This window comes from Barbus barbus (assembly GCF_936440315.1).
Source record: "Barbus barbus genome assembly, chromosome: 38".
Lineage (NCBI taxonomy): Eukaryota > Metazoa > Chordata > Actinopteri > Cypriniformes > Cyprinidae > Barbus > Barbus barbus.
Genome location: NC_136716.1, coordinates 19,881,729 through 19,909,343, shown reverse-complemented (window position 1 = coordinate 19,909,343; position 27,615 = coordinate 19,881,729). Strand labels below are relative to the sequence as shown.

Here is a 27,615-nt window from a genome sequence, read left to right as displayed (position 1 = left end):
GAGACTGAATCAGACAAATTTAAGATGCGATCAGAACATTGAAACATGAGGAGCTGGAATCCCACAGAGAGGCCCAAGGAAACAGTCGTAAATCAGATTCCTAGCTCCAACTAGTCTGAAGCAAGCAAACTAACCAGCAAGCCTCTTTCACAAAACAGCTTACAACCATGAGACAAAAGAACACTTATTGATGATCCCAATTCAAGAAGGAGACCGTCAAATTTGGGGCAAATAATCAAGACTGATGGTCAAAGAGATGGCCATCACGTGTTCCACGATTGAATTCACAAGCTTCCTTAGACTGACTTCTCCCCCACATAGAAGACAGTCCAAACCAAAATTCCTTTGTCTAAAGAACATGCCTTCGTTCTCCATAGAACTATACAAAGACTTTCTTTTTCATATGCACTTAAAATCATCCTAAAAGGACATTTCTATGCAGAACTCCATATTATGTTTGTAACCCACATATTAGACTATCATGTTTTAATCAAATATTATGTATGTCTTTTTAATCATTATTGAATAGCTGAAGGATTCATATGCGTGTTTGGTATGTATGAGTTTGAAAAATCATGCTTTAAATGTTTCTTCCAATTAATTCTTTGTCAAATGCATCATAGTCTTGTTATAGAAATCATGTTCAAAAGTATACTTTGCAAGAGCCTGTAAAGTTCGGACCTCTGACTGAACAGATAACATGTTGATTTATTAGTGGGGTGGAGAAACAAAGCAATACCCCGATCAAGTACAGTATCTAATTGGTCAAGGTGTCCAGATGGGACGGTCTGAAAGCCGAGTTTAAAAACTCTGGACACCATCAAACTCTCTCTTCTTCTTAAAAATGCTCTCTTACAACCTCTTGGTCCTCTCCCTTCTCCTCCTCTTCTCTTTTGCCACCGCGTTTTGACGCTGCTCTTTCAGCATGCTCTGGCCCACATGCCAGCTGCTACCACAATGAGAAGAAAACCTAGTCTTGTTACATCCTTTTATTCTTATTCTTTTACTTTAGTTTCTTTTCTTTCCGTGGAGTTTCGTGTTCTAATGTAAGTTTGCTGCAAAGTTCAGCTCCGACTGCACTCGCTTCAAACTTCGACCAGACCAACTCCGCATCCTCAGCCAACGCCCAAGACTTCACTTCAAAGACTACTGAACTCTCAACCAATCAGACACTTCGGGGAACCCCCCTGTCTGCAACGACTACGACGACACAAAGGAAACCCCTTAACACAGGCAAAGCAAGCAAGTAACACCTCCAGGTTCTAACTGAATCTGTGTATTTAATATAAATTTTAGCCTCATTGAGAAACTCAAAGCGAGGGTTAAATAAGTGATTGATGGTTGTTCAGGTCTATGCAACTGAACAGCTGTAAACTTGGGATTTCACATTTTCATTCTCTTAAACTCATCCTTTCCTTACTTTATTTCTTTCTGCAACGTGTGAATGTGTGTTTTCATGTGTTAGATTAGTTTATGTCTTAGGTTTATATAAATAAAATCTCATTTATATTAAAAAGAGAAGTATCTTGTGTTTTGTGCCCACAAGTTAATGTCTTAAACTGCCGATCTTGTTACTGTGCTATTAAATAGTGTTTTCAGAGTCAACTAGTGCAGAGTTGATGTTATACGGCTCGTTCAGTGAATCGCCGTAACAGTGAGTCTGTTCAAATTCCTTATAAAATCATAAATGATTCCCTTTGAGCTACATTAAAATATTTATTTAAATTACATATTAATGTTAAATATTTTTTATTACGTTTTATTATATTACATAATGTATTAACTAACATGAACGAATAATGAACAACATTTATTACAGACTTTATTAATCTTTTTTAATGAAAATACAGTCGTTCATTGTTAGTTCATGTTAATTCACAGTTAACTCACATACATATATAAGCTGGGTGTCGGAAAGTGTGCAGTTCCGTTACTTGCACATAATTTTTGTGACATATGACCCGTGCATGTTCTTGACAGGTTTGAGAGTGTGGGATTCACCCAAATAATATGAGAGAACGAGACATTAGAAAAACGAATTTGAGAAGTATAAAAAAAACCTACATAATCAACAAAATAGAACATCAGGAAAATGAGTAAAACAGTAAAAAAAAAAGAAAAAAAAAGAAATCAAGAACATGTTACACCCAAGCCTCTCTTTAACCTTCACTGAGTATGGCTCTGATGAGTCAATGACAGCGCCATAATTACCCATAGTACTGTGCAAGCAAAACACAGTCCAGCAGTGCAGCCCACAAAGCTCTCTTTCTCATTTATGCACCGATGACACTATCGCTGTCTATCCTGCATCTCAGAGGAGCAGGACAGCCCTCTTCAGTTATTTCATGTCCCTAAACAAAACCTGTGCCTCCTCCTGATCATTACTGTACAGACATCAGCCAAGCAGCACTCAATATGTGTCAAAGTAACCACTTTAATGAGGTCAGCTGAGTTTATTTTAAGCACATATATGTATGTCTATATATTCAGCACACAGCCTTGGTGTAAAGACTTTTTCGATTCACATTCAGCAAACTTTTGGCTCTGGGGTTTGCAAGTGCTGGTATAATTTCCCTTTGACTCCGTTATCTCCTCTCAGACAAACAAACAAACAAACAATAAAACCTCTTGTATGCGACACACCAATCAGTGGTGGAGAGGTACGGCACAGCCCTTCATCAGAAGAAAAAGAAAGACAGATGGCTGAAGGTAAGGCGTTTGCTCTTTCGTTTTGATATAGCGCAGAGCCGTTGACATTTTAATTTGTCCCTTTTAAGCTATAGAGTCGGTGTTAATATGCCAAACAGTGGTCGTCTCTGATGTATGCCAGGCCATGGTCAATTTATCCCGAATTCCAGTCATGGGCAATGCTCTTATATTTTTTTTGATTGTGTGTGTGTACATTATGTGTGCCATGACGTACATAAATGTAATCTCATAATGAGCTATGGGTCTGCACGCAGCACCGATTCAATAATAAGCCATAAATCATTCCAGCCAGTTATGACACTCCATAAAGCCTACGAAACACACAACGGCAAAAGTGTACGTGAGCATAAATCTTCCTCGTGCTCCCTTGTTATTTCAACACAAGAGAAGGTGGAGAGGGTCGAAACCCTTCACATCTGCACATCTACAGTTTAAAGCGATAAGGTCGCTGACACACTGCTGCATCTACCTGGGTTTACACAGGGGCATCTCTAGTGCTGGAAAGCATCCCATTGGGCTGTTTGGATAAAGGTGTGGGGGCAATTACATCCCCTACCCTTTTGGGACTCTTTCATTTACTGCAAGACTGGTTCCTTTAATATGGTGCGGCTGGAAATCGCCGGGTGAGGGCCTCTCACAGACTGCGTGCTATTGTGAAACGTCTTTAGATAATCAGACCACCGATAAACCCATATCATGAGGAAAATTACACCATTGCTAGATTAAAGGGAGTTTTTTTCCTCCCCCGATACTTCTAATATTGTAATTAGACTGCTTAATTTCAATTATGGATCCATTTGAGTGGTTTTGTAATTGAAAAAGCACAAAATGCCCACAATGCTCCAGCACTTTTAAAGAAGTGCACACACATAGGTGCACCGTTAAGTGCTTCAATATAAGGCCCCAAATGTACTCTACACAAGTATGCTTGCCTAATGGTTAGAGAGTCGGACTCGTAATCCAAAGCTTGTGAGTTCGAGTTTCAGGTCCGGCAGGAATTGTAGGTGGGGCGAGTAAATGTACAGTGCTCTCTCTCCATCCTCAATACCACAACTGAGGTGCCCTTGAGCAAGGCACCGAACCCCCAACTGCTCCCCGGGTGCCGCAGCATAAATGGCTGCCCACTGCTCTGGGTGTGTGTTCACTGCTGTGTGTGTGTGCACTTTGGATGGGTTAAATGCAGAGCACAAAGTCCGAGTATGGGTCACCATACTTGGCCGTATGTCACATCACTTTCACTTTTTCACTTGTATACTTAAAGTTAAATTCAGGTTTTTGGAATTTTGGAATCAATTCGGAAGTGAGCATCACTCTGATTCCCTCTACAAAAAGCCAATAGGTTTTTTCCATTGTCTTTTGAAAAAATGCAGAAAATAAGTTTATGATTCTTACATGCTTTGTTCATCAACATAATCTTTACAAATGAACACAACTTTTCAGAATTTTGAAGCCTAAATACAATCTACAAGTAAAAATATATTTATTTCTGAGTTTGAGTTAGAATAGTTTACAAGAGCGTGAGTATAAACACAACAAGGCTGTAAAAGTGGACTAGTGAATAGTTCTGCTGTTCAGCATGTTGACATTTAATATCCTCAGAATTAGCAACCACCTTCTTCAAGAAACATAAAAAAACTAAAAAAAAAACCACTCATGGGGTATTACTTATGTATTTTATGTTGTAGGATAAAACATGAAAATATCTTGAGCTTGTGTCAACCATAGACCTAATTTAAGGGACTCTATTAAAGGAACAATTCACCAAAAAATTAAAATTTTGTCATCATTTACTCACCTTGCTGTCCTTCCAAATCTGTATAAGTTTGTTTCTTATGTTGAACACAAAAGACGACATTCAGAAGATTTTTTTCTTGAAGAGCCAAATGTTGTTGGTCCCCACTGACTTCAATCAACTATTTGATTACCAGCAATCTTCAAAATATCTTCTTTTATGTTCAACAAAAGAAAGAAACTCATACAGGTTTGGAATGACATGAGGGTGAGTAAATCATTTTTGGGTGAACTATCAGTTTTAAACTGCATGTGTTTTCATTTTAATAGCTACTTATAACATTTTATCAGTTAACCTATGTATCTAATTAATGTAACTAATTAAATAGATCAAATTGATTCTCAGAGTTTTGCCATGACAGTAGTAAACTGTTTAAATTCATTCATCTAGCTAATGCCCGCTATAGCTCCCTCTCGTGGCAACACTGAGAATGCAATGAGTACTTGTGTTGAAATAAAACTGTCTTGAGTCCACTTACTTGTGTATAGTAAGTTTGGACCCAATGATTTTTCTGGATCAGACACACATGGCCTGGAACCAAACACCCCTGAAAATATTTTATCATCTTTATTTAAAACATGAAAATGTATTGCTCTCTACTTTGCATTTTAATCTTATTGGCTGCGTTTGTCTCAACATGCTGCCATGGACCGAATTCACTGGCTGAGAGAGCTGTCAGTCAATCAATATTATTGTGCTGCCGTGCTGCCCGTTCGGATTGAGCAAGTTAGGAAAAACTACCCTAAGATTACGTAATTAAGTTTCCCGTGCACGGTTAGCGCCTCAGCCTCGCGTCTGCATCTCTAATTTGGCTTTGGCTACCGAGTGCTAGTTAAGAGCCTGAGGGAGAGAGAGAGAGACTGAGGGAAGACGAGAGAAGGAAGATATTGAGATTTAAAGATAGAGTGAGTGAGTAAGAAAAGGGCAGATGGAAAACACCTCAGGCTTAGATGAAGAGAGAAATAGAATTAGCGATATATGTCGAGAGAAGGCTCTGAAAAGCTAGAGGAGTGGAGAAATGAGAGCTAGGGAGGGAGTCTTACGGGGAAGAGAGAAGCCCGACTTCCCTGGAAGAGGTTAAAAGCAGGCAGTCGGCGGCCCTCATCAGTCATTCTCCTGAATGGGATTTGAGGACAATAAACCTGTAGCACCCGGACGAATGGAGACGGAGTGTGCTGTCAGCAGCCCACGATTTATGGTGCCCAATTCCGCTGATCTCCCGCACAGAAACTCGGACTGATAAACAGTGATTAATCACCTTTACATCCGATTTCAGTACCGCCCCCCTCCCCCAACAAAGTACATTAAATGCAGTCATAATTATTTCACGTGAAAGCTTCCCTCTTTTTTGAACGGTGGGAGGGAAACGAGGGGCAACACGTGGGCGTCCGTTTCGGCCATTCCGGAAGGTTCCTTATTTAGGAAGCGAAATCTATATCTTATTTCCATTTTGTCTCTTCTCCACCGGTCGCCCCCCAGGGAACAGAGGATGCATATGGTGTCGTTTAGGCTTGGCGAACTTTAGAGGCATGTTAAGACGACTTGAAAAATTAGCATCCAATAAATCAAGCGACACAGGCTCCCCGAGCCAAGCCGCTGAAGTGCCGGACGAGGGTAAATCTGATTTGATGGGATGTTTTGGGAAGCTGTATGTTCACATGGGAGGCATGGAAGTATATTTGTTGCGATTAGAGAAGGAGTCACATGCATGTTTCAGAGCATACTTAGGGGTCAAAGCATGCGTAAACATTTTACACGCACCGGATTTCTTAGCATATTTGCATTTTTACGCGCGCTACATATGCATATCACGCACATTCGATTCGTGTAACGGCTGTGTTGGATTGTGCGTTTATGCATGCCAGAATCAAGGGAGGGAGGGAGGAAAGGGAGGAGGAAAAAGTCAGATAAAAATGATAAACGACTGCTTTCTGTCACCGATGGTTATTTAGAGTTTTGCTGTAAAGCTGTCCTGAAATGAACAGATTTTAGTCTAATGAGCAAAAAGGCAGGCCGTTAAAGAGCTGCTATGTGCTCAGCACTTCTTCCAAATGAAATACTGTAATACCATTTCCCCCTCATTAGGATGCAAAGGGCTCAAAGAACTCAGGGCAATAAAGAAATCAAAGACCGAAAGGGCAAACAACAGCACAAAAAAGACAACAAGTCAGTCAAACAAAGACGGCTCCTAAACTGCGGTTCAGAAAACAGTCCGTACCACTGTTTCATCTCAGTGGGAAATGATGGCCTGGCTGATTAGCGTATTGTCAAATGCACCGTGCGAGATGGGAGAACTGGGTCGCGATTTAAAAATCATTTCTTAAGTGTCTCTCTGAAGCGCCTGTGTCTGAATTTGATCTAGAAATCAAAGCACATCTGACGAACAGTGAATCAAAGTAAGTATCTGAGCGGGGCCCTGTGACCACAACACTCAAATGCAGTTTACCTGCATAAAATTCAGGACCATAGACAGCTCCCACCACTGGATTCAGCTTCCAGCCTGTAGAGGAATACACAGGGGAAGAGAGAATTAGCTGCGAATGCTTATCGCCTTGACCTGTGGAGTGTTTGTTTCTCCATCTTTCGCCGATTAATTCAAGGGACTGGCGGGAATTTGAAAATAAACTGTAGAGATTCGGAGGAAAGAACAAAAGAAAAGGGGGAGGAGGGAGAGGAGGAGATGTGATATGACGGGGAAATATTTAAGGCGACATTAAGTTGAAGGAGTTAGGGGGCGGCAATATCGGGGCATTCAGAAGAGTGCGAGCAATATAGGATGAGAGACAGAGAGCAAGAGAGTAGTGAGTGCTGTCCGGTGTGCTGTCAAGTGATAGATGGGGCTGTAAAATAGCCTCCTCTCACTCCCCATTGGCTGTGACTGAAGTAGAGCTGGGGGGTCTACACTGCTGCTGATCTATTTGATTCTTTTATTCCCCCTCTCTGTCTCTCTCTCCATTGCAGTCTGAGGGAATGAGCATCAGCGGAAGAGCTCAGGACCCCACCAAGACCCCTGCGCTGAATGAGCCACCTCTCTACCCTGATCCCTATCAGCTAAGCTCTCCCCCCGGAGCTCCCAAACAGCATAAGGAGAGCTGCAGAGGAAGAGATCACTCTTTACATTAACCCCCTTTTTAGCGGGAAACAAAGTGGACATTACATCATTCTTATTATACTTGATGACAAGGAGTTTTTTAAAATTATTTAAAATAATAATAAAAACAATAATTTTATATAATTATTTATAAATATAATAAATCATTCTGTTTTAAATAAGTTTCAAGTAATTTTATATAATCAGTTGTAAACAAAATCTGAAAGAATTGTGTTTTAAATAGTTACAAAAAAATTAGATACACTGTCCAAAAAAAAAGAAAAAAAAGGAAAATAGTTATTCATAGTTACAGTTCATAGTTAAATATCAAAATGAGATTTATATTTTAAATAGCCCACATTTATCAAACAAAAAACATTAAACAAATATATGTTATTTTTAACAGAAGTACTTATTAAGTACCAAAAATAAATAAATAAATGAATAAAATAAAAATAGAATTTCATTAAATTATTTATAAAAATAAATAATTGTTGTGGTTTAAAATTAATAATAATAAAAAACATTAATCATAATTTTATATAATTATTTATAAAAATATATAAAATTGGGTTTTAAATATTTTTTTTTTTACATTAGAAATACTGTTAGGGTTAGGCTCTTTTTTGTGCATATGTTATTTGGTTTGATAATGAAATTCATTCATTTTACGTATAAAATTGCATTTGGGGCCACTGAATGTTTTTACAGTGAAAAACAAAAGCTCTTACCGTTTGTATATGGGTTGGCCACTTTTTTGTTTGTCATTACTCGTGCCGTTGCATTATTTACCTGTGAAGAACAAGTAGATATAAGAAACAAAAACCCAAATCAAAACCCAAAGAATACAGGCACATATGCCACAGCCATGAGTGTGACAAAAATCTGGTTCATGCTTCTCCGCAAAAAGTAAAAAAAAAAACCAACAACATTCACATGCTCTAATTATCAGTTGAAAAATTATGAGATGCTAAAAAATGAAAGCGATCCATCAAGCTCTGATCTTCTGTTTTCCTGCTGGATGTAGGATCTAATCCAGGCTGTTTGTAGAAGAGCTGGATGATGACATCTGGTTCAACATGTAATGAAACAGAGCAACTCTGGAAATGAAACCCAGAGAATATTGGAATTCCCCACTAGCCAAGCTGAGGGAGCTTCCTCGAGGCCTTCTCCGCAATTTAATCTGCCACATTGTCTAGACAGTTCTACATATTCCCAGACACTACAACCCTGAGGTGGCGGCTTCATGAGCTCTATATTTAACCTCAGGAAGGAGGAGTTATATTGTACAAGCTCTCCAGGTTACACATAACACCAGAAAATGAATTAAATCAGAACACTTATGGCGGCTGGTTTATTTGCACTAGCACATGCACTGTAGCTGAACCAGCCTGAAAATTATTATAATTTTTTTTTTTTACATGAAACCATTGTTGATTTTATTATATCAATAACATAAAATCTTTATAGAGCTCTCGGCCTTCAAGTAAATAGAAGCTGCACTTGCATGCCTGCTGCCTACATAGAAAATATTCACTCAGGGATGTTACCAAGATGGCCACCGAGTGAACTGACTTGCCTTAAAGGGACTTTAGTAACACACAGCGAGGCCAAGCAGCTTGTTGGGAGGCGCCAAAGGAATTTAAACATGGCCGCTGGCAACAGAAGCCATGTTAGTATTTCACCCTCATGTTAATTAGCGTTAATAGCTTTCCGTTCCACAGGGCCCATGGAGGTCATTTAGCTTGAGGAAACAACTGGCCTCGACTCTCCCTTGATATATAGGTCTAGGTATTGTTTGTGCATTACATGAATTATCTTAATTGTCCTATAGAAAATCTTAATAGCCCTGTGGAGAAGAGGGGAAAAAAAGAGAACAAGAGACTGTGTCCTCAAGCAAGACATGTGAAAGAAGAAATAAACCTCGGCTGTTCGGGATAAACAAGTGGGATTTAAATTTACGCAGACAGGCCTTTGATATCTCGAGATGAAAATAAAATGTATATTTTTGGAGATGGAGCATCGGTTAACACACACTGTAAGTGATGATAAAAAGTTCAAAAGTTTCTTTAAATACAGTTGCACATACACATCAAAGCAAAAAGAATCAAATCTGACGGCATGCACATCAAACACGCATACACAATAATTATCACATATGTCAAGTAATATTTATTCACAAAACCATAGACACATGAAACATGCAGCATGCATTTGGGATGCAATGCGGTGAAATGAGACGTGTGCAAGCATGTTCAATCAAACCGATAGCGCTTATTTTCTCATGGGATGGGGATGGTAGGGTATTGATAGTTAGATTAGGAAAGCACCTCAATTTTGCGTCCCTCTACGATTGTACCGTTTAATTTCTCCCGTGCGCGGTCTGCGTCTGCGCTTGTTTCAAAAGTTACAAAACCAAAACCCTGATATGATGTGATCATAGAGGATTCCCAATAGAGGATGAAAAGGGTGGTTGAAGATATTTGAATGGGCAGCAAACAGAGTGAGCGTGAAAAGAAGAAAGAGGAAAGAAGAGAAAGAGGTCACAGTCAGCAGGGTTGCAACTTCTATCCATTAGTAAGAGGTGAAATTAGAACTTTAGGGTAGGGCTGCACGATAATGGTTAAACTGATTAATGGTTAAATGATTTTTAATCACAATTATTGTTTACATTTTTTTGTTTTGCTTGCAGATTTAGTCACAGCAAACAACTGCATGAAAGAAATCATACTGATTGTATAACATATATTTGAGATCACTAAATTCTAAATGACTTTTTCTGTAATGACAGAGAGATCATGGTTGCCAGTTTTGGAAGATCAAGGCAACCACTGGTCAGAAAATGTATCGATTTCTGAAAAAAAAAAATCTCTGATTGGGGGATTTAAACTCTTTAAATCTGGCAATCGCAACCATGTGTGCTTCTGAGGGCTTGTTACCAATGCAAAAAACCCCACTAATGCCAATTTTAATTGAAATGTTTTCAGGATAAAAAAAAAAATAAAAAAAACAGCAGGAGAGTATCGCAGACGAATGTGCTTAATAAACCGAGCAAAAGCAGAAAACATGATCACGATTAAAATACGATTTATCGTGCAGCCCTACTTTAGGGTGAGAGCCACTGGAAAAGAGACAAAGCAATCTAAGATAAACTTATGAACAACAGTGACATATTCTGCATTTCTTAATATTGAAACATTTAGCATATGTAGATTAGTGCATCTCCCATCTGTCTGGCTAAGCATAAAACTCATTCTTCATAAATTACAGACGTTGCCCTTGTCATTAAATGATATAAATTAATGTTAATTTATATCAAGAGCTGATAAAATGTAAAAACTGTAACTTGAATGCAATGTAAGTCGCTTTGGATAAAAGCGTCTGCTAAATGCATAAATGTAAATGTAATGTAAGGAATGTTTCCAAGGCCATATAGGAGCTCAGAGGTTTAATGCACACAATCCTGCGCTCTAGCTAGGAAGCGCCTGCTCTGTCCCCGCACCCCCACCTCCGCTGTCAGCCGTGAGTTATGGCCAACTGCAACCCAAACGCCATATCCGGAACAGCTATTAGGCATGCACAGCAAACAAGAGCGTGGAACAAGCCCTGGTCTTTTAGTTCATACACACTTGCAAGTACGGCCTGGTAATTGCTTTGGGGGGCCTGTGAGTATGATATGCAAACATGGACACTCCATTTCTTCTTTCTGGCATGAATAAAGACCAGCCCAGGAGTCCTTGGCCCGCGAGGAAACAGAAAAATCAAAAAGGAATGGGTCGCAAAATTAATCCTTTTGACATTTTGTTCAACACAGTGCTTGTAATTTTTTGACAAATTTTAAGTCAGCGTATAAATAAATGTAAAAATCTGCATATGTATATATATACTATATATAAATGCATAAATAAATAAATAAATATTTATTTCAATATAAATACTATATTATTAGAAAATATAATATATAATGTAAATATTATATTATTTTGGTATATATACACATATATATATATATTTACTATAATATAAACAACATTTTCATTTAATACTGAAAACAATCAGTAAAAGGTACTTTAGTGTATTTAAAAGTTGATTTTCCCCAATAATTGTGTGTCAATGTAATTTTACGCATACTAACATATAGCAACATTTCCAACATGCTAATGCCAAACTCTACTGGAATCCATTGTGAATCAAGCCTCCCTATGTAGGCAGCTCACTAGATTTTGAATCAAAGCCACTGTGTAGGAAATCAAAAGGCCAGCAGGAAACAGGTTATTTGTGAACGATCGGCTGATCTTATAATACGCGTTGCTTAGGTTGAGTACACTGTGACGGTTTGTTCCAGCAGATTCACCCCTGTGAATCACCTAGGAGGAGGTGAGAGAAGTTCTCCTCAGCAATGTTACCCTCCTTTGAGACCAGCAGCGCTTTATGGAAGAATGGCTATATATAACCCGTTTTCTAGCACAAGACTGGAGACTTAAACAGCTGAATCTTATTACAGTGGGACAGCTCTAAGAGCAGAATCACTGAGTGTTGGTCAGACGTTCACTTCTCTGAAAAATATTACCGGGCAAGTTGACTCGCACTCAGCTGAAACCGCTCCGTTGTCTCGCGGCGTAGCTACCTTTCCAAAACGCGTCTCGGCTCAGTGTGAGCGAGTGTGAGAGTGTGACGTTTGAGTCACTTTGCGGCTGCTGTGTAAGAGCTGTAATTATTCGGCTCATGAAGGGAAGAGGAGACCTGTGGGGAGGAAGAAGTATGAAGTGACAAAGAACTGCTCTTCCAGCTGACTTACCTTAGAGCCCCGCTCGTTAAAAATAATTTCCACATCCAAAATTTTCCCAAATTGCTGTGGAGAGAAAAGGAGATGGGGAGGAAAAAAAGAAAAGAGGAGAGACAGGGGAGAAAGAAAGACAGAGAGGGAGAGAGAAGGAGTAATTAGAACTCATCTCTTCTGCAGTTTGTCAGGAAACTTGAGCACTTGATTGCACAGGGAGCTAAAATAGTAAACCCACCGCTTTCACTATGAACATGCAAGACAAACCTTCACACATCTCCTTTGCCATGACAGAAAAATGATACTGATGAGCACAACTCATCATTAATGGGTTACTTTAAAAGTAACGCATTACAACATTACTTAGTATAAAATACAACAAAAGCTAATTACAGTATGTAGTCTCCCACTACTATTAAGTTACTTTTACTACTTTTTCCTCACCGTTAACGGACTGAAACTATGTCTGGGATGGAATACAAATGTAACATTTAAACACTGCAAAGTATACTGCACATTTTTTAATATTAAGTGAAACAGTATAGACATTATTCTGCAAGTATAGATCTAAAAAATATTATACAATATTTAGTTTCACGCAGGGATTTTTCAGTGACTCTTTTTGTGGCAGGTACTGGTAGCTTGTGACAAGTGACTGACTTCATGATTTAGTCAATGAATCATTCACTCATTCGATTAATCCAAAACACAAATTCATTCAGGAGCAACACAAATGACTGTTTCTAAGAGTGAATCAATAAATCATTCATGCATTAGATTTGTTCAAAATACTGATTAATTTAGGAACAAAAGAAATGACTGGCTGTGTCTGAAATTGTACCTACTCACCGAGTAGGTACTTGTTCTGAACTGTTGAAAAAGTACTTTCTTTACATTTTGAATTTTGTGTAGTATGAATGTAATCCAGACATACTACATTTGCCTATTACTAAAGAAATATGCATATTCAGATGCAACCACTCTCTTTAAGAGTGAGTCAATTAATACATCAAAGAGTCACTAATTCAGGAGAAAAAAAACTCACTGAATTCTGAACCAGTAATATGTTGAGTAGTATGTTGTTCCGAATTCAGCATGTCTTTATGAGTGAGTCAATGAACCATTCACTCATTTGATAAAACAAGTGGCTGTTATGATGATGATTTTATGTGATTTTAATGTGATTTATGAAATTTTAACATTAAAATAGTTGAACTGTTCAAAAACACTGATTCACTCAGTGAATCTTTTATTTTTATTGAATCAAATATTTTTAAGCTAGTAAAGGAATCTCAATCGACTCGTTCTAAACAATCACTCACTCAACTGATTCACTCAATAAGACTGATTAATTAAGAGATTATTAACTTTGCATGACACACAAGAACTACAAATACATTTATATATTCAAAAAGTAACTCAGATCCTATGATGTAAATTTAATTGAGGACTGTTATTTGTAGCTTCCTAACCAATTGTACTACATGAAGCTCTTGGCTGGGTCGGGATTCTGGGAACGAGCAGGACATACTGCTGATGGGAGCAAACTTCAAAAGATCACAGTGGCACCCTGCTGTGTATGCACCAGTGCTCTTAATGACACAATATGGCTTGTTATTTTCTGTGGTGTTTTTGACTGATAAAAGCTGGCCGAAGCCACGGGAGAGGGTATTTCTGGCTTGACTTAACACCAAACGCCCGACTCAATTAAAAAAAGGATAATTGGATATAGAGCAGCCATCATCGCCGATGATAAACCATATATTTGTTTATTATCTCAGTGACGAATACCATCCTCGTAATTACCTGTCACTTCGGTTATTATTTTCCAGCTATTTGCACTCCGTTCTGTGGTTTTATCTGATTGTCATTCTCATGGCCCTCTGAAACGCCCAATCTCTAATTTTTATTCTCTAATTAGCATTAGCCATGAGGCACTGACCACTCCCTCCAAGATATGGCTTTGTCTGGAAGCTTTTTTCAAACACATATGGATTTTCAGCCTGGTTGCCATTTGAGGAAAGAAGCTTAAACTTTTTTGGCCTTTGACTGAACGTCGCTTATACCTGCCACCAAAAGGTGAACCCTGAAGAATCTGCGGCCTGATTAGAGGTGATAAACACCACCCTCGCTGCACAAAACACACGTTAACCTCGCCTTATGCTAATCAGGATCCTGGTTAGGGAGCTCCACAACGAGACCTTGAATCAAGTAGGTTTATTTCAATAAATAAATAAACATGCCAGCGCATGCCAACCCAAGGTCACCGCTGCTCTAGCCGAAGGAGGAGACAGCTTCTTTAAGAAGTAATTTGGAACAGGCCTGAATAATTGGTTAGATGGAAGCAGGAGGCTCCAGGGTGCACTGCTATAAATGTGCCAGTAAGCTTGACTGTTTATATGAAAGCGTAGGACAGCAATTAGAGCAACCGCACAAAGTGACACATGTGATAAAGGTTCTGTTTGCATTTCTCTCTTCCACTTTGGCGGCCGCTGGAGAGGAGTGACGGCCAGCCCGGAGCTCCCCAGAGGGTTAACGGTGCTTAAGCGTTCCATTTAACGCGACCGGCTTTGGAGATCATTACGGAACGCAGCGGAATGAAAGCAAAACCTTAAGTTCCCCTAATGGGAGGAATGAAAGCAGGTTTTAATTGCTGTCTAAAATGGCTGTATTATTTCATTAAAACTAATTACCCTGTCAAGCAGGCCGCATCGGCTTCATTTCAGCACAACAGGGGAGAAATGGGCCTTCCAGGCACCTACGGCTCAATGGGATTGATAGAGGGCCCAGGTCACTAATAAGGTTAAGAAGAGCCGCCTTTCATCCGCCCAGCCACGGGGAGATCCCGAGGCAGACTGTATATGTGTGTGTTTGTGGTGAGGAGGAGGCTGAGCTTGCGCCGCTCTGATCTCAAGCTGGGGGGGGGGGGGGATGGGGGGGGCTCGCAGTTCATTTCGGCCGGCTGTTGCTTGATCTACCGCGCTTGTTTTTTTTCCAGCCCAATTCAAATTCCACAGCCAAACCCAAACAGCTGCTACTTGACACGATTCCCTCCATTTGTTCAAATTAAGATGCTTTTTTTCCTCCTGCCAGAGTCGGAATCAAACGCCGGCATTTGCATCTCAGCGTGAACCTGCTCACGACCGCAGACGATTCGCTCTAAACAAAGTCTGCGGATGCTAATTGTTTTAACCCACCCTAATGGGCTTATGGTATTGCTGAAATACTTCCCAGGGTAGTCATCCCTGGGAAAACCGAACTAATCACAGCTAGTCACCATAGGCTCCATCATTGCCACTGCCTTGCAGCAGAGAGCTTTAATAAGAGTGTAGGCCTACATGAAATTAGGAACAATGGGAGATCGCAGTGCTGGACTGCTGGTGGTACACACACTTGATAGGTTGGGAAAACGCTTCACGAGAATTGTGAGAATTGAAGCGAGTCAGCGTTGCAGTGAAAACGGAGGGAGAGTAGTTAAAAAAGAGAGTCAGTAGTGTGACATTAAGACGGTTTTGTTTGGAAATCAAGCAGGTATCATTATAAACCCATTATGAAACCATATGGGGCTTCTGCTCTTGTTTGAGATTCTAGGTAAACCTCTGCAGTCCCTTGGGTGATCAATATTTTAGAAGATTCAAATCTCTAAGGGAAATACAGAGGGGAATAACGGTCTATTAATTCAGAATAACAAGGTACCTGTTTTAATCTAACTCTAACTTTCCCCAGAGCTGGGAGCGATTTTTATTGCTAGTTTATACATATGCACTGAAGTGTAGGATCGCTCAAATCAGTGCAGGGGAGCATTATGGGAGGAGTCGCACAATTTTGCAGCCTCTGTGTGGAATCGTCATGGTGGTGCTTTAAAACCAATTTCATACACTAGCATTTAATCCACATACTCATCTGTATAATTGCTTTGGATGTCTTTTTCTAATAATAAAATGAGGCTGAAATAAGGTTGGGTAATGGAGCTTTTTAATCGTCGCTCTTTGTTTGACTACGGCCCAAGCCAGTGTACTCGAATGAGGAAAAAGACTCGTAAGATTGCAGTTCTCATAATCAGCTATTCCAAATTGAATTTCCATCTTGCTAAATTGAGAAATCAGAAATGGTTCAGAAAGCTGTCTTGAATTAAAAGTGAGTGTGATCTGTGACTGTTTATCTACAACAATCAAAAGAATTAACATGGAAAGATAGGTTTAATTTAACATTTACTTCTGTCTTGAGACTGTTGTTGACACAATGGGCTCACAATTAAATCTCAAACAGTTTGTGTTAATAAAGTTAGGTTAAAACAGGTATCTTATATATATTTCCTCCTGCCACATTTGTTATATTTTTATATAATTTATATCTATTATATACTTTTAAAATCTACACTAGATATTTGATCATAAATACACTATTACTAATATACAATTTAAGAATAATATTTACTAATACTAATATTGTGCAACATTATTATAAATTATACTACGGGGCCGTTGAATGCTTGAATCTGATTGGCTGACGAACGTTCTGAGGTGTGCAATTATTTTCAGGGAAACGCACGGCGAACGTAGTTCCAGGCAGCTTTCTTGACCGCATTACAGTTCCATATCACTTCGCATCGTTGTCAGCGCTGCCCTGACGATTTTATCAGTTAGCCTAGTGTAGCAACTTAAAGGCTACACATGACATTTCTCACTAGCGAGGTAATAACAGCGCTGCATCTTAAAGCAGACTTACAGTTTAGAGACGGTGCTTCAGAACACTGTTGAGGGACACACAGAGGTAGCCTAATTCATACAAGCTCTCTCTCTCTCTCTCTCTCTCTCTGTTTCTCTTTCTCTGTCTCTCTCGCTCTCTTTCTAATAACTTCATTATTAACTGCATTAGTCTGCTATCAACGGCTCAAGCCTCCATTGCCAGCTTTAAAATGACGTTTTGGAACTAGCAAAAGAGTCGTTGGATGAGATGCGGAAGAAATAATCCTACTCACAATAGCGATTTAAGTAGAAAAACCGGACGAATCCCTTGAAATATATAATCTGATCGATGTCTTGAGGTGTGGCAACCGTAGTATAAGCGGAATAATTGACTCCGGACCGTTGAATTATTAGAAAAATAATGCACACCCGAGGTGTAACGGCCACTCCGCTTCGCGTCGTGGCCGCATCACCACCTCGGGTGTGCATTATTTTTCTAATAATTCAACGGCCCGTCGTCAATTATTCCTTACTTAAAATAACTTTTTTCTATTTTAATGTGTCAATATTGTCATTTATTTCTGTCAAAAAATATAAACAAACAAACAAATAAATAAATAAATACAATAAAATGAAATAAAATACCTTTTTTTGAGAATTATAAAAATGGGGAGAAGCCAAAGGTTTTGGGGTAGCCAGTAAACCCCTCGAGTAAGTGCTTAAGGAGCTTGAAACTGTCAGTAGATGGAAATCTTCTCCCCTTGTGCTTCAGTCACTGTTTTCAGACTTGCGTTTTCTCACATTTTTTGGGACTTTAGAGGTGCGCAGCGCTTGTCCATCCCATCCTCTCCCACTAGTCTATCTATGGCATGGGATAATTGCACCCCTGGGTCCCTGAGAGACTTCACAGCAAGTTGCAGCAGTCTCTTCAGACAAACATACACACACTTGGTCACGCATGTGCCTGTTTTCACATCGGAGCTGTCAGCCAACACAAACCTAATGAGGATAAACTTCTAGTTTTTAACCACTGTGAGGAGCGCTATTAATTACGTCTCCACTGGTGGGACCACTGTGTGGCTCTCTGCTCATCACATCAACTCTGGGTAGAACGGGAGAGGAGCAGAGAGGAGAGGACAGTCTCTCTTAGAGAGAACAAAGAGCGTGAGGAACAGATGTTCCCAAGACTCAGCAGTCAGGCTGTACCCAGAGTCCTCCACCAGTTTAAGTGTTACTGTTTGCTATACAGTGCCCTTAGTAAACACAGACTCCGGTTTTTAACAAGCTGGGACCAGCAGCGTTTTTTTCTCCTCCTTACGCTGCCTGTAGCCTCCAGTAACAAGCTGCCAGTGTTTATCGCCGCTCCCTTGCTGGCTGCTGATAATTCAAAGGTATGCTGGAGTTTAACTGTACAAGTCCTCGAGTCTTAGAGAGACAGCCACATATGTTTCTTTGGTCAAAGAAAGCTGCTAGTTGTTCATTAGTTTTGCTTTTTATTCTAGCCGAGAGTGCTTACATCTAAACGCAGATTGAAGAGCAGTAGATGTGGATAAAATGCTAAATAATGACCAACCATTACTGAGCCTGATGCTGCTCTCAGTATAACAATACTTTTTTGATTGAATAAAAAACAAGTTTTACTGATCCCTTGTCACAAGCTACATATACAAACGAAAACTAATATAATGCAGTTAAATCATTTAGCACTTTGTCATGCACTTTCTAGGCTTGGAGGGATAAAATGAAAAATGAGAAAAATAAAATACTGTATGGTTATGTTAAAATATTTAGACTATACTCTGACTATGGATGTTTAGTCTACAATTTTGTTCACATTAATTACATAATATACTACTTGTTTGTTGAACTGATCACATAATTGATTTTTGTTTGTTTTTTTGCATATAATACATTAATATTAGCTGAGAAAAGCCTTCATATGACATTAATTTATAACATTATGAAATGTCTCTGGCTTCTGGTTCCTTAATATTAAAGTTTTTTTTAGGAGTTTTAAATGACTTTTTAGAAATGACAAATGCAATGCCATGCAATAATTGGCTTTAGCTAATATATATATTAAATACTACTGTCAAAGTACCTAATGTGTATCTTGAACTACACGCAGTCATATGAACAACAATTTAAGTCTTACAGTTAGCTGTAAGCTATATGTGTTTAATTCAATAAAAAACTGATTCAATAGAGTCATTTGTTTCGGGAAGTAGACTACGCTAGTTGAACTGTATGGTTTTTTTAAAAAATTCATTAAAAACTGGTTCATACAATTAATTTGCTCAGAAATCAAACTACACTGCTTGCACTGTATATTTTTGATTCACTAAAATGGCTTATTCGTTTGCTCAGGAAATGGACTATACTGGTTAAAATGTATGTTTTTCATTTGTTTAAAAAGTCTCATAAAATTGATTTGTTTGGGAATCAGTCTACACTGGCCGCAGGTAACTCAATTAAAATGTTAAATTGACAGCCCTAGTTTAGTCCTTTATAGGAAAGAAAAAAACAGACTAAAACTACAGAATCTAAACAGGTTTTGCACTGTTGAATATAAGATCAATGTCCTTGTCAGAGTTGAAACAGGATTGATAATCAGGCCTTCCTCTGAGATACAACCTGCTGCCATCTGGCTGAGGCCTGAGACTCACCCCGAACATTTGCCGGAGGTCTGGGTCACGGAAGCGGAAGGGAATGTTGGAGACGTGTAACCGTTTGGGCTGCTGCTTCTCCGAAGAGTCTGAGAGCTGGAGCTGAAGCTGCTGAGAGACGTCTGTCTGCGCCACATCGTCCGCTTGCTGAAAGACACACAAGCACAGCCCTGTTAGTTCCTACCTCAAATGCTGTCACGACCTGGAGAAAGTGCAGTGGGTAACGGTTACGGGACGGTGAGGGGGTGGGTGAGCAGGAGGAGATCAGGGCATGCTGGTGGCATATTACAAATTCCCTTTACTCTGCCAACATTTGTATGTGGCGGTGAAGATTAAGGAAGCTGTCAGGCAGTGAGGATACAGATTTAAGGAAAAAAAAGAAACCTGTGACATGGGGAGACCAGAGAATGCATTTACTGAGCAGCCGCCTATAAAGACCTGAGGGAGAATGGGAGAGGGAGAGAGAAAGTAAGCGTAAAGATGGTGTGCTCATCTGTCCATCATGTGGAGGAAATGGTAGTGACACAGCTGTGCTCAAGGATGGACTGCTGTCCGTAACACGCATTCATCTTTCACCTCACAAGCAATGACGCTACAGCCTTCATCCCATTCTCACTATTTCTCTCGTTGTTCTCTGAGCTTCTTAAGACCTCATCTCACCAGACTCTGACCAGACGCACTGTCACGCATGGTGTGCAAAAACCACGCTTCATGCAGTGGCATCTCTACTAGAAATCAACCAAGATTTATTTATTTATTTATTTTTACAGCCAGTATTAATTATGAAACATTATTGTAAGTATCCAAGATGAGAATTTTTTTTAGCGGTTATAATTTTTTTGCTTATTTGATTAAAAAAAAACAACAACAACTAAATATTCCATATACCATAACAATAAAATCTAAATATGCACAGTTAATTTAATATAAAAAATATTATATTAATATTTAAGTAACAAATATTTTAAGTAAATACATATATTACAATATTATTATGAAAACAAAAACTATGCATTGTCGATTTAATATAAAAATATTATATTAATATTGAAGTTACAAATAATTAAAATAAATAAATATATTGCAATATTATTATGATAAAATAATATTTACGTGACATATATTCATAATATTAGGATTATATATTTATTTATTTTTCATTTATAACAACACTTTTTTGTTTTGCATTTTCTGAGCAGATTTTGGAAGAGAATCTGTGGTGCGGATTGTACATACTACGCTGAACATACTCAGAGCTGGAAAATAACCAAAATGTGATAAAATATTTAATAAACAAACAAACACATACATATTTAAGTAGAAAGGTGAATAATATCAGTGAAAATATATTTTTATCTACTCCTATGTACATTCAATCATATCAAATATTATGAAACAATACAGAAATAAATAATAAATCAATATCTATAAAGAAAAATATTATCTAACAAAATGCTCTTGAGGGAGGATCAGGTTAGTGCATAACTGAATTAATAATTAATCCAGATGTGATGCAATGGCTGGCAGATGCAGAAGACTCCTCTACGTTTAAGAGTTTGTCTTGTTTTTCAGCTCTTGTGTGCAGACATGTTCAGTGAAGGAAAAAGCATGGTGAGCGCAGCACCAGAACGGCAGCCCTTCATGTACATAATGAATTAGAAGAACATGGGAGCACAGATGAAGAGATGATGTCAGCTAAACTTCCCCCGGCTTAGCAGGATCAATGAGAAAGAAGTGCTGAAGGCAGCTACATTTGGCTGGGCCCATAGACAGCTGTATACTAGAACAGAATCACGCTGTAGAGAGAGAAACAGAGAACAAGAAAGAAAGAAATTTGCTGTGTGTTGCTAGGGTGTTTTGTGGGTTGCTAGGTGCTTTCTTTCTAGCTTAAAACAGTACAATCCACAGTCTCTATGATATTCTAATAGATACAAATGGCTGTAACACTATGGGGTATTTTTGCCTGTTATCATCAGTAAGGTGAAAATTTATCTGTCAAGCGCATTAAAAGTAAAGCAAAAGTAAATCATTCAGGTCCGCAGCACAAACAGTGAGGAACAAGTTAATAATAAAATGCTGTAAATATTGTATGAACAATAGTAGTAGACTTAAATACTTAAAAAGGACTGGAAGTCAATGGAGTATAAACAGCCTGAAAGCTGACACGCTAGATATAGTGAAATGGTTAAGTTTTTGGATATTATTAAGCTTTCAAAAGTCAGAAAGCTCTAAAACAGGCTGAAAGAATAAGCTTAAACTTTTCAAACATAAAATGAGCACTAAAGTGAATTCTGAAGATTAAAAACTCAAGCTCTCTCACACATGATTTCTGTGCATCCCTATTGAATTGATTTTTCAATCATTTTTGATAGGATTGAGATTTATCCATACATTCAAAGAGTGTTTTCTTGCATTTCATGTACATAGTTAATTATAATAAGTGGGCTGGACAAATTCCCCCTCATTAGGCACAAAACACACAAGAGATATGAATCATAGAAGACGGCAATATATCATGTATTAGGTAATGAAGATATAATGAGATATCTATCACTCCATCCCTTTTCGCTCGCACCCTGACAGAGAAAAATAGAGGAAAAAGGTGAAGTAAATGCAATTATGTAGACACAGCTAAGAACATAATACCAACTCAAATGCAAAAGATTTGGACCTGGAAGGCGTTCATTTTTTCACTCATTACAGAGAGAAGGTGAAAAATGGCATGATAAAATATCAGCTGAAATGAGATTTTAAAGTTTAACTCGCTGAACAAAACCATTATTGCAGAGGACATATGTCTTTACAGGGGAAATTACACCAGTAACATGACAGAAGCGGCTTTACATTGCTATGGGTCTCAAAGATGTGGGCCTTTTTTTTGCAATTAACATAAAGATATAATAAACCATGCAGACAAGCATCTTCTGTGCTTATCTAATATTTATTCAAGCAACCTTACTGAAAGAAATGTGTTCATTTTACAGCAGAACAGTACAGTAGCTACAGCATGAGGAGCTCCAAAGGCATTTTTTAGGGGAAACAAACAAAAACCCAAGAGTAAAATATTGATGTTATTTTGAAAAAATGTCTGTGTTTGTTTAGTTCATATATTTTGCCCAATGTTGTTTTGGATAGACTTGCACTGTATGGACAATAATTTTAATATTGTTTAAAATGTATTCTTTAAAGAAGAAAGAAAGTCATACAGGTCTGCTATGCATTACTGATAACAGAATGTTATCAATATCAATATATATTTAAAAATATAAATTTTTGGATGAAATGTCGCTTTAAACGTGTGTTTAAAAAGCCCCTTTGTGTACAAAAATCCCTATAGATGATTACACTAAATGTTTTGTATAAACAAGGCTAAACATACACCCTTCACACGGTCAGTAATCAATAACCAGTCTTATTTGAGAACGATGAAGGTAAGTTTGAACTCTCGCTACAGGTTATACAGTATAATAACGGCGAAACCTCTGAACCATTAAATGTCGAGGGTCACCAACTTCTGCTTTTTCCTTCTGACAACTTCCTCATCTTCTCTAATTCACAGTCTCTCCCAATGGGCTCGCCGGGGTTTCTGTGAGAGGACACCGTGTTTACCAGCACATTGGCACTATCAATCATCGCAGCGATGCAGACAGTCAAGCCCTGTTAAGATAAAGCACATGGGTCGGCTCTGGATCCACACAGCCTGTCGTCCTGCCCCTTGTGTATGCCGCCCGAGGTCGACGAGCAGCGGAGGCCCGTAGCCCCTGCCTGATGATGGTAGATGGAAAGCCGAGCAGATGGATGGGCAAGCGGAGGTGCAATTACCCCCTGGTGCCCCCGCTCCCTGGGCTGCACCTCTTCCCGCTCCCTCATCCTCATCCATCACGCCGGTGCCATCGGTCATTCACATGCTTTGTCTGCAGTCGCTCTGGAGAGAGCTGCGCTATCTATCATGTCTAACAGGTGAGCGGTGCGACGGCGCGGACTCGCCCATTACCGACCGGCGGAGCGTGGCCTCTGAGAGCCTCCAATTCCTCGCTCTGCCCAACGAAGTGCTGGAGAGAAGGATGAGGGCTTTGATTTGCTTACTTTATAGGAACACGTATTGACTAGGTCCTCTCAGATGTAAGTCATCATGTAGCGACGCGGCGCAACGAGTAATAAAAATGAAGAGAAATCTTAGGGCTGCTTCGCATTCGTCTTGCGCGTTTTGCTAAAAAAGGAGACAATTGTTCCGCCATAACAAGCGCTTTGTAAAACACACGGTCCAGCTCGCTCGCTCTCGACTAGAACGATATAATCTCTCTGGCTTTATTCGGAGCACTTCCTCTGCTCTTCAGCGTGGCGGCTTGGAGTGCTCTTCTCTGGAGGAGTTGACACCAGGCCAGGAGAGGGAGAGGAGAGGTAAGCGTTCGAGACTCCGCACTCCAGGTTTGGATCTAATTATCTCATCGTCACCGCTAAGCAGCCATCTACAGGGGGTTCGTCTGCGCAATTTGCCTTTTAATTTGTGTTAATTGCATGTTAATTATATTGCAGCTAGCATGGGCTGCATCTGTCTCTTTCAGCGACAAGGTTTCAGAGGGCTTTGCGCTCCCAAGTTCCGCAGACGAGGTGAAAAGTAATTAAAAGTGTTCGGCGTTAGAGGAAGAGGCAAACTCCCCGCTCGCTTGGGTTGCCAGGTCGTCCTCCAGAGGACGTCGCGAGATGTTTAGGAGGAGGATTTGATGTCTCTCTTGTATGTGCAGACGGACTATGACCCTCTCTCCAGAACTCGGTTTACTAGGATGACAGAGGGGAGGAGCTAAGCAACCTACCTTAGAGTACCAGAATGTGGATCCTGCCAAAAAAGCTAATAGAAAATCCATATGGGAGGATTTTATGGTCAGCTAAGAAAAGCTCCCCAAATTAACCCTAAGTAGGTATACTACTCCCTCTAAAGGTTTATGACAGCCAATTACTACAATTGAAGTCAGGAATGTTATATAACACTGTTCTGTTTGCCAGGGTCTGGGATTAAATATGCCAAATTATTTACTGAATGACAAATGTGGACTATTCATCACTCTGACATACTCTGTCCAGCACATTTCCAGTAAACATGCATCATATCAAGTTTAAATTGATTGTTCCTACAAGCAACCTGAAAAGAAATGCTAACTGTTTGAACCAAAAATGTTTTCAGAGTATCTGTGGAAAATTTAAAAGAAAAAAATATACAATGTATGTTTAGGGCTGACAAAGTTAATGTTTCATTAAGATATTAATGAAATATGTTCAAGGTAATGATTTATGTGCATTCGCCAACTTTGATATTATACTATAAAATAATTTAGCTTTCTAAAATCTTGAGCACAACTGTATATATATATATATATATATATATATATATATATATATATGTGTGTGTATATTTATTTGTTGGCCCTTGGAATCGTGTTCCCCATACTGGATCATCTCCTCTCACTTGTGTTTTCCTGCTAGCCTTCCCTAATGCTGGACTACAGTCATCCATACATCCGATGCACTTCTTGTTTCCGTTCCTGTTGTAGAAGAGCAACTTCCCTGCACTTCACATTCCACAAGGAATGGAGCAGCCAAGCAGCACCAAGAAATAATTGCCTGAACATTATCACACACCACCACATTGGACCTCACATCCAAACCCCCTCCCCTACCGCAACGTCACAGGAGGCTCGTGTTTGCCCACATTCGCGTGTTGCCATGTTTTTATGTGCGGTTGGGTGGGGAATGAGTCCTGCTAAATCGTTTCTATTGCCGCACTCATTCAGTGTTATCTGCAAATCACTTTCAAAGTGCTCAGCTCAGCACTTCCCCCTTCAGAATGCCCCTACAACCACATAATTGAAACTATCTGATTGGAAAGCTGCCAAGCAGGTAGATTACATCCGATTAGGGCCAAACCAGCGCTTCACTTAAAGGGATTAGCTTGAGCCGCTTTATAATTTTTTTGTTCTTCTACACTTCTGCCATCCTCCCTTCCGATTCCATTATCCCTCCCTCACACCGAGATGCGAGTACAAACCATCACCTGTCATCTAGAAAGAAGACACTGGCCTTTCAGTCTTGCGCAAAGCTCTAATTAATTAGACAAGGTAATCTGACTCGCAACAGGTTTAGCCGGTAACGAATACGGAGGCTTAAAGAGTGCTTATACCTGCAATATTATTATCAATGGCACAGTAAAAACTACTCAGGGAAGGCGGCCAAGAATAAGTGCAGGAAATAATGGCATTGCCTTAATAACATAACATCACGCTCCTTTGAGCAGTACGGCTGTGTTTGAGCGAGTTGTAAATCACAGTTTAGACAATCCCACCCAAGGCAATATGACAGTCGTAGTGGAAAACTGTTAGCATGTACCCTAAAGAGAGGTAAGTAGTCTTTTATCGCCGAGTTAACGAGCATCTAGAGTCTGTGCTGTTGTGATCTGATATGCGATCTGATGTGATTACCGTCCACTCTCTGATGTGTAATGTTCCTTCTTTGCTAATGATCCTCCGAAGGGAGAGAGAAAAGAAGGAGAAAGGGAGAATTTCCCTGGTGGGTTAGGCCAGAGTGACAGTTTAAGTACATCCTCCAATCGAGCCATGGATTAGCCCAGCCAGAGCTCAGGTGTCTTTACAGGGCCTGTCAGCATCGCTTCTCTGCGATCTGCTGAGCGTGGGATTATATCTACTTCCTTTAAACCATACCACCTCAGAGCTTTACGCATATCCCAATCAGAAAGAGAAAAAGATTACATTTTTCATCCGTCTTCCACCCCCCCCAGGCCCAAGAAGACCTTGTACTTCTTTTTGCATTGAAGAAAAGTTTTATGCTCTTTAATTTCTCTTTCACACTCTTCTCTTATGACCTTTCTCTGGCTGTCTCATTTTACTCCCTAGTTCCCTATGACGTAAATTAGCAAATCATGAACACAGATTTGGACTCCAGCAAGATCTTTATCCTCTTAAAAAAATGAGACACTCATGGTGTATATCAACAACATTAAATATCTTGTTATATATTTCTTGCAATAGAAATAACGACAACAGTAACTGTATTTAGATACTTATGTAGATACTTAAGACAAAGTTGGAACACATTGCCAAACAGTCCAACATTTCCAGTGAAAACAGTGATTAAAACCTTGCTAAAACCTTGTATTTTACAAGGCCTATGGTATAGGGGTTTTGTAAAGGATGAGTGTCAAGCGCTGAATCCTTAATATAGCATCAAATAAAATGTAAGAGAAAAATTTATTAAAATAAAATAATAAAATGAAATGTAATAAAATAAAAATAACCTTTAGGGATTTATCTGTCCTTCTGCTTTTTTCCCTATTTTTCTTCCCAGTGTAAGTGAATGTGTTAATCAAAGGCCTACAGGAACCAAGAAAGGGTAGCGCAAACAGACAAGACACAACTTACCCATGGGACTGGGTCTAAGGACACTCTTTCCTCTGAGTTTCTTGTCATATGCTCAGATAAAGCACTTGGGCAGCACTTGTTAAGTGGTCCATTGAGACGTTTGTGATATTGTTAGCCATGGTAAATGGCTCCATGCGGTTTAAGATATGAAGCCATGTGATAGCCATGGTTTAAAGCTTGACAAATTGGAGAGAGAAAGCAGAAGAACGCTTTCAACTGAGAAGGATGGTTTTTCTCTTAACGTCTTTTATTTTGTCTTATGCTTTTATCTTTGCTTGCACTAGCTCTATAGTTATTTTCATTTCAAACTCTTCAATTTCCTAGCCCCAATTTGTCTTTATCTCAGTCTGTATAAATGCAGACATGTTAAAAATGGGACGTTAGACTCAGATTCTGACAATAAAAAATGTAGGATGTAAAAAGTAACTCAAAAATGAATAAAACATCCCATTCGTGGGG

The 27,615-nt window shown here is 39.2% G+C and overlaps 1 protein-coding gene across 1 annotated transcript in view; it reads right to left on the bottom strand.

Moving 5' to 3' along the window:
* The window catches only part of LOC306857993 (RNA binding protein fox-1 homolog 3-like), a gene marked incomplete at its 3' end in the record, with an annotated part of 143,801 nt that overhangs the window by 11,700 nt on the left and 104,486 nt on the right, over positions 1-27,615 (bottom strand). The window contains exons 3-8 of the mRNA XM_079398326.1: positions 20,144-20,164; positions 19,727-19,873; positions 12,391-12,444; positions 9,923-10,015; positions 8,324-8,384; positions 6,948-7,001 (exon numbers count right to left, since the gene is read on the bottom strand). Of these exons, the coding sequence (XP_079254452.1) occupies positions 6,948-7,001; positions 8,324-8,384; positions 9,923-10,015; positions 12,391-12,444; positions 19,727-19,873; positions 20,144-20,164 (430 nt within the window). The remainder of the gene's footprint in view (positions 1-6,947; positions 7,002-8,323; positions 8,385-9,922; positions 10,016-12,390; positions 12,445-19,726; positions 19,874-20,143; positions 20,165-27,615) is intronic.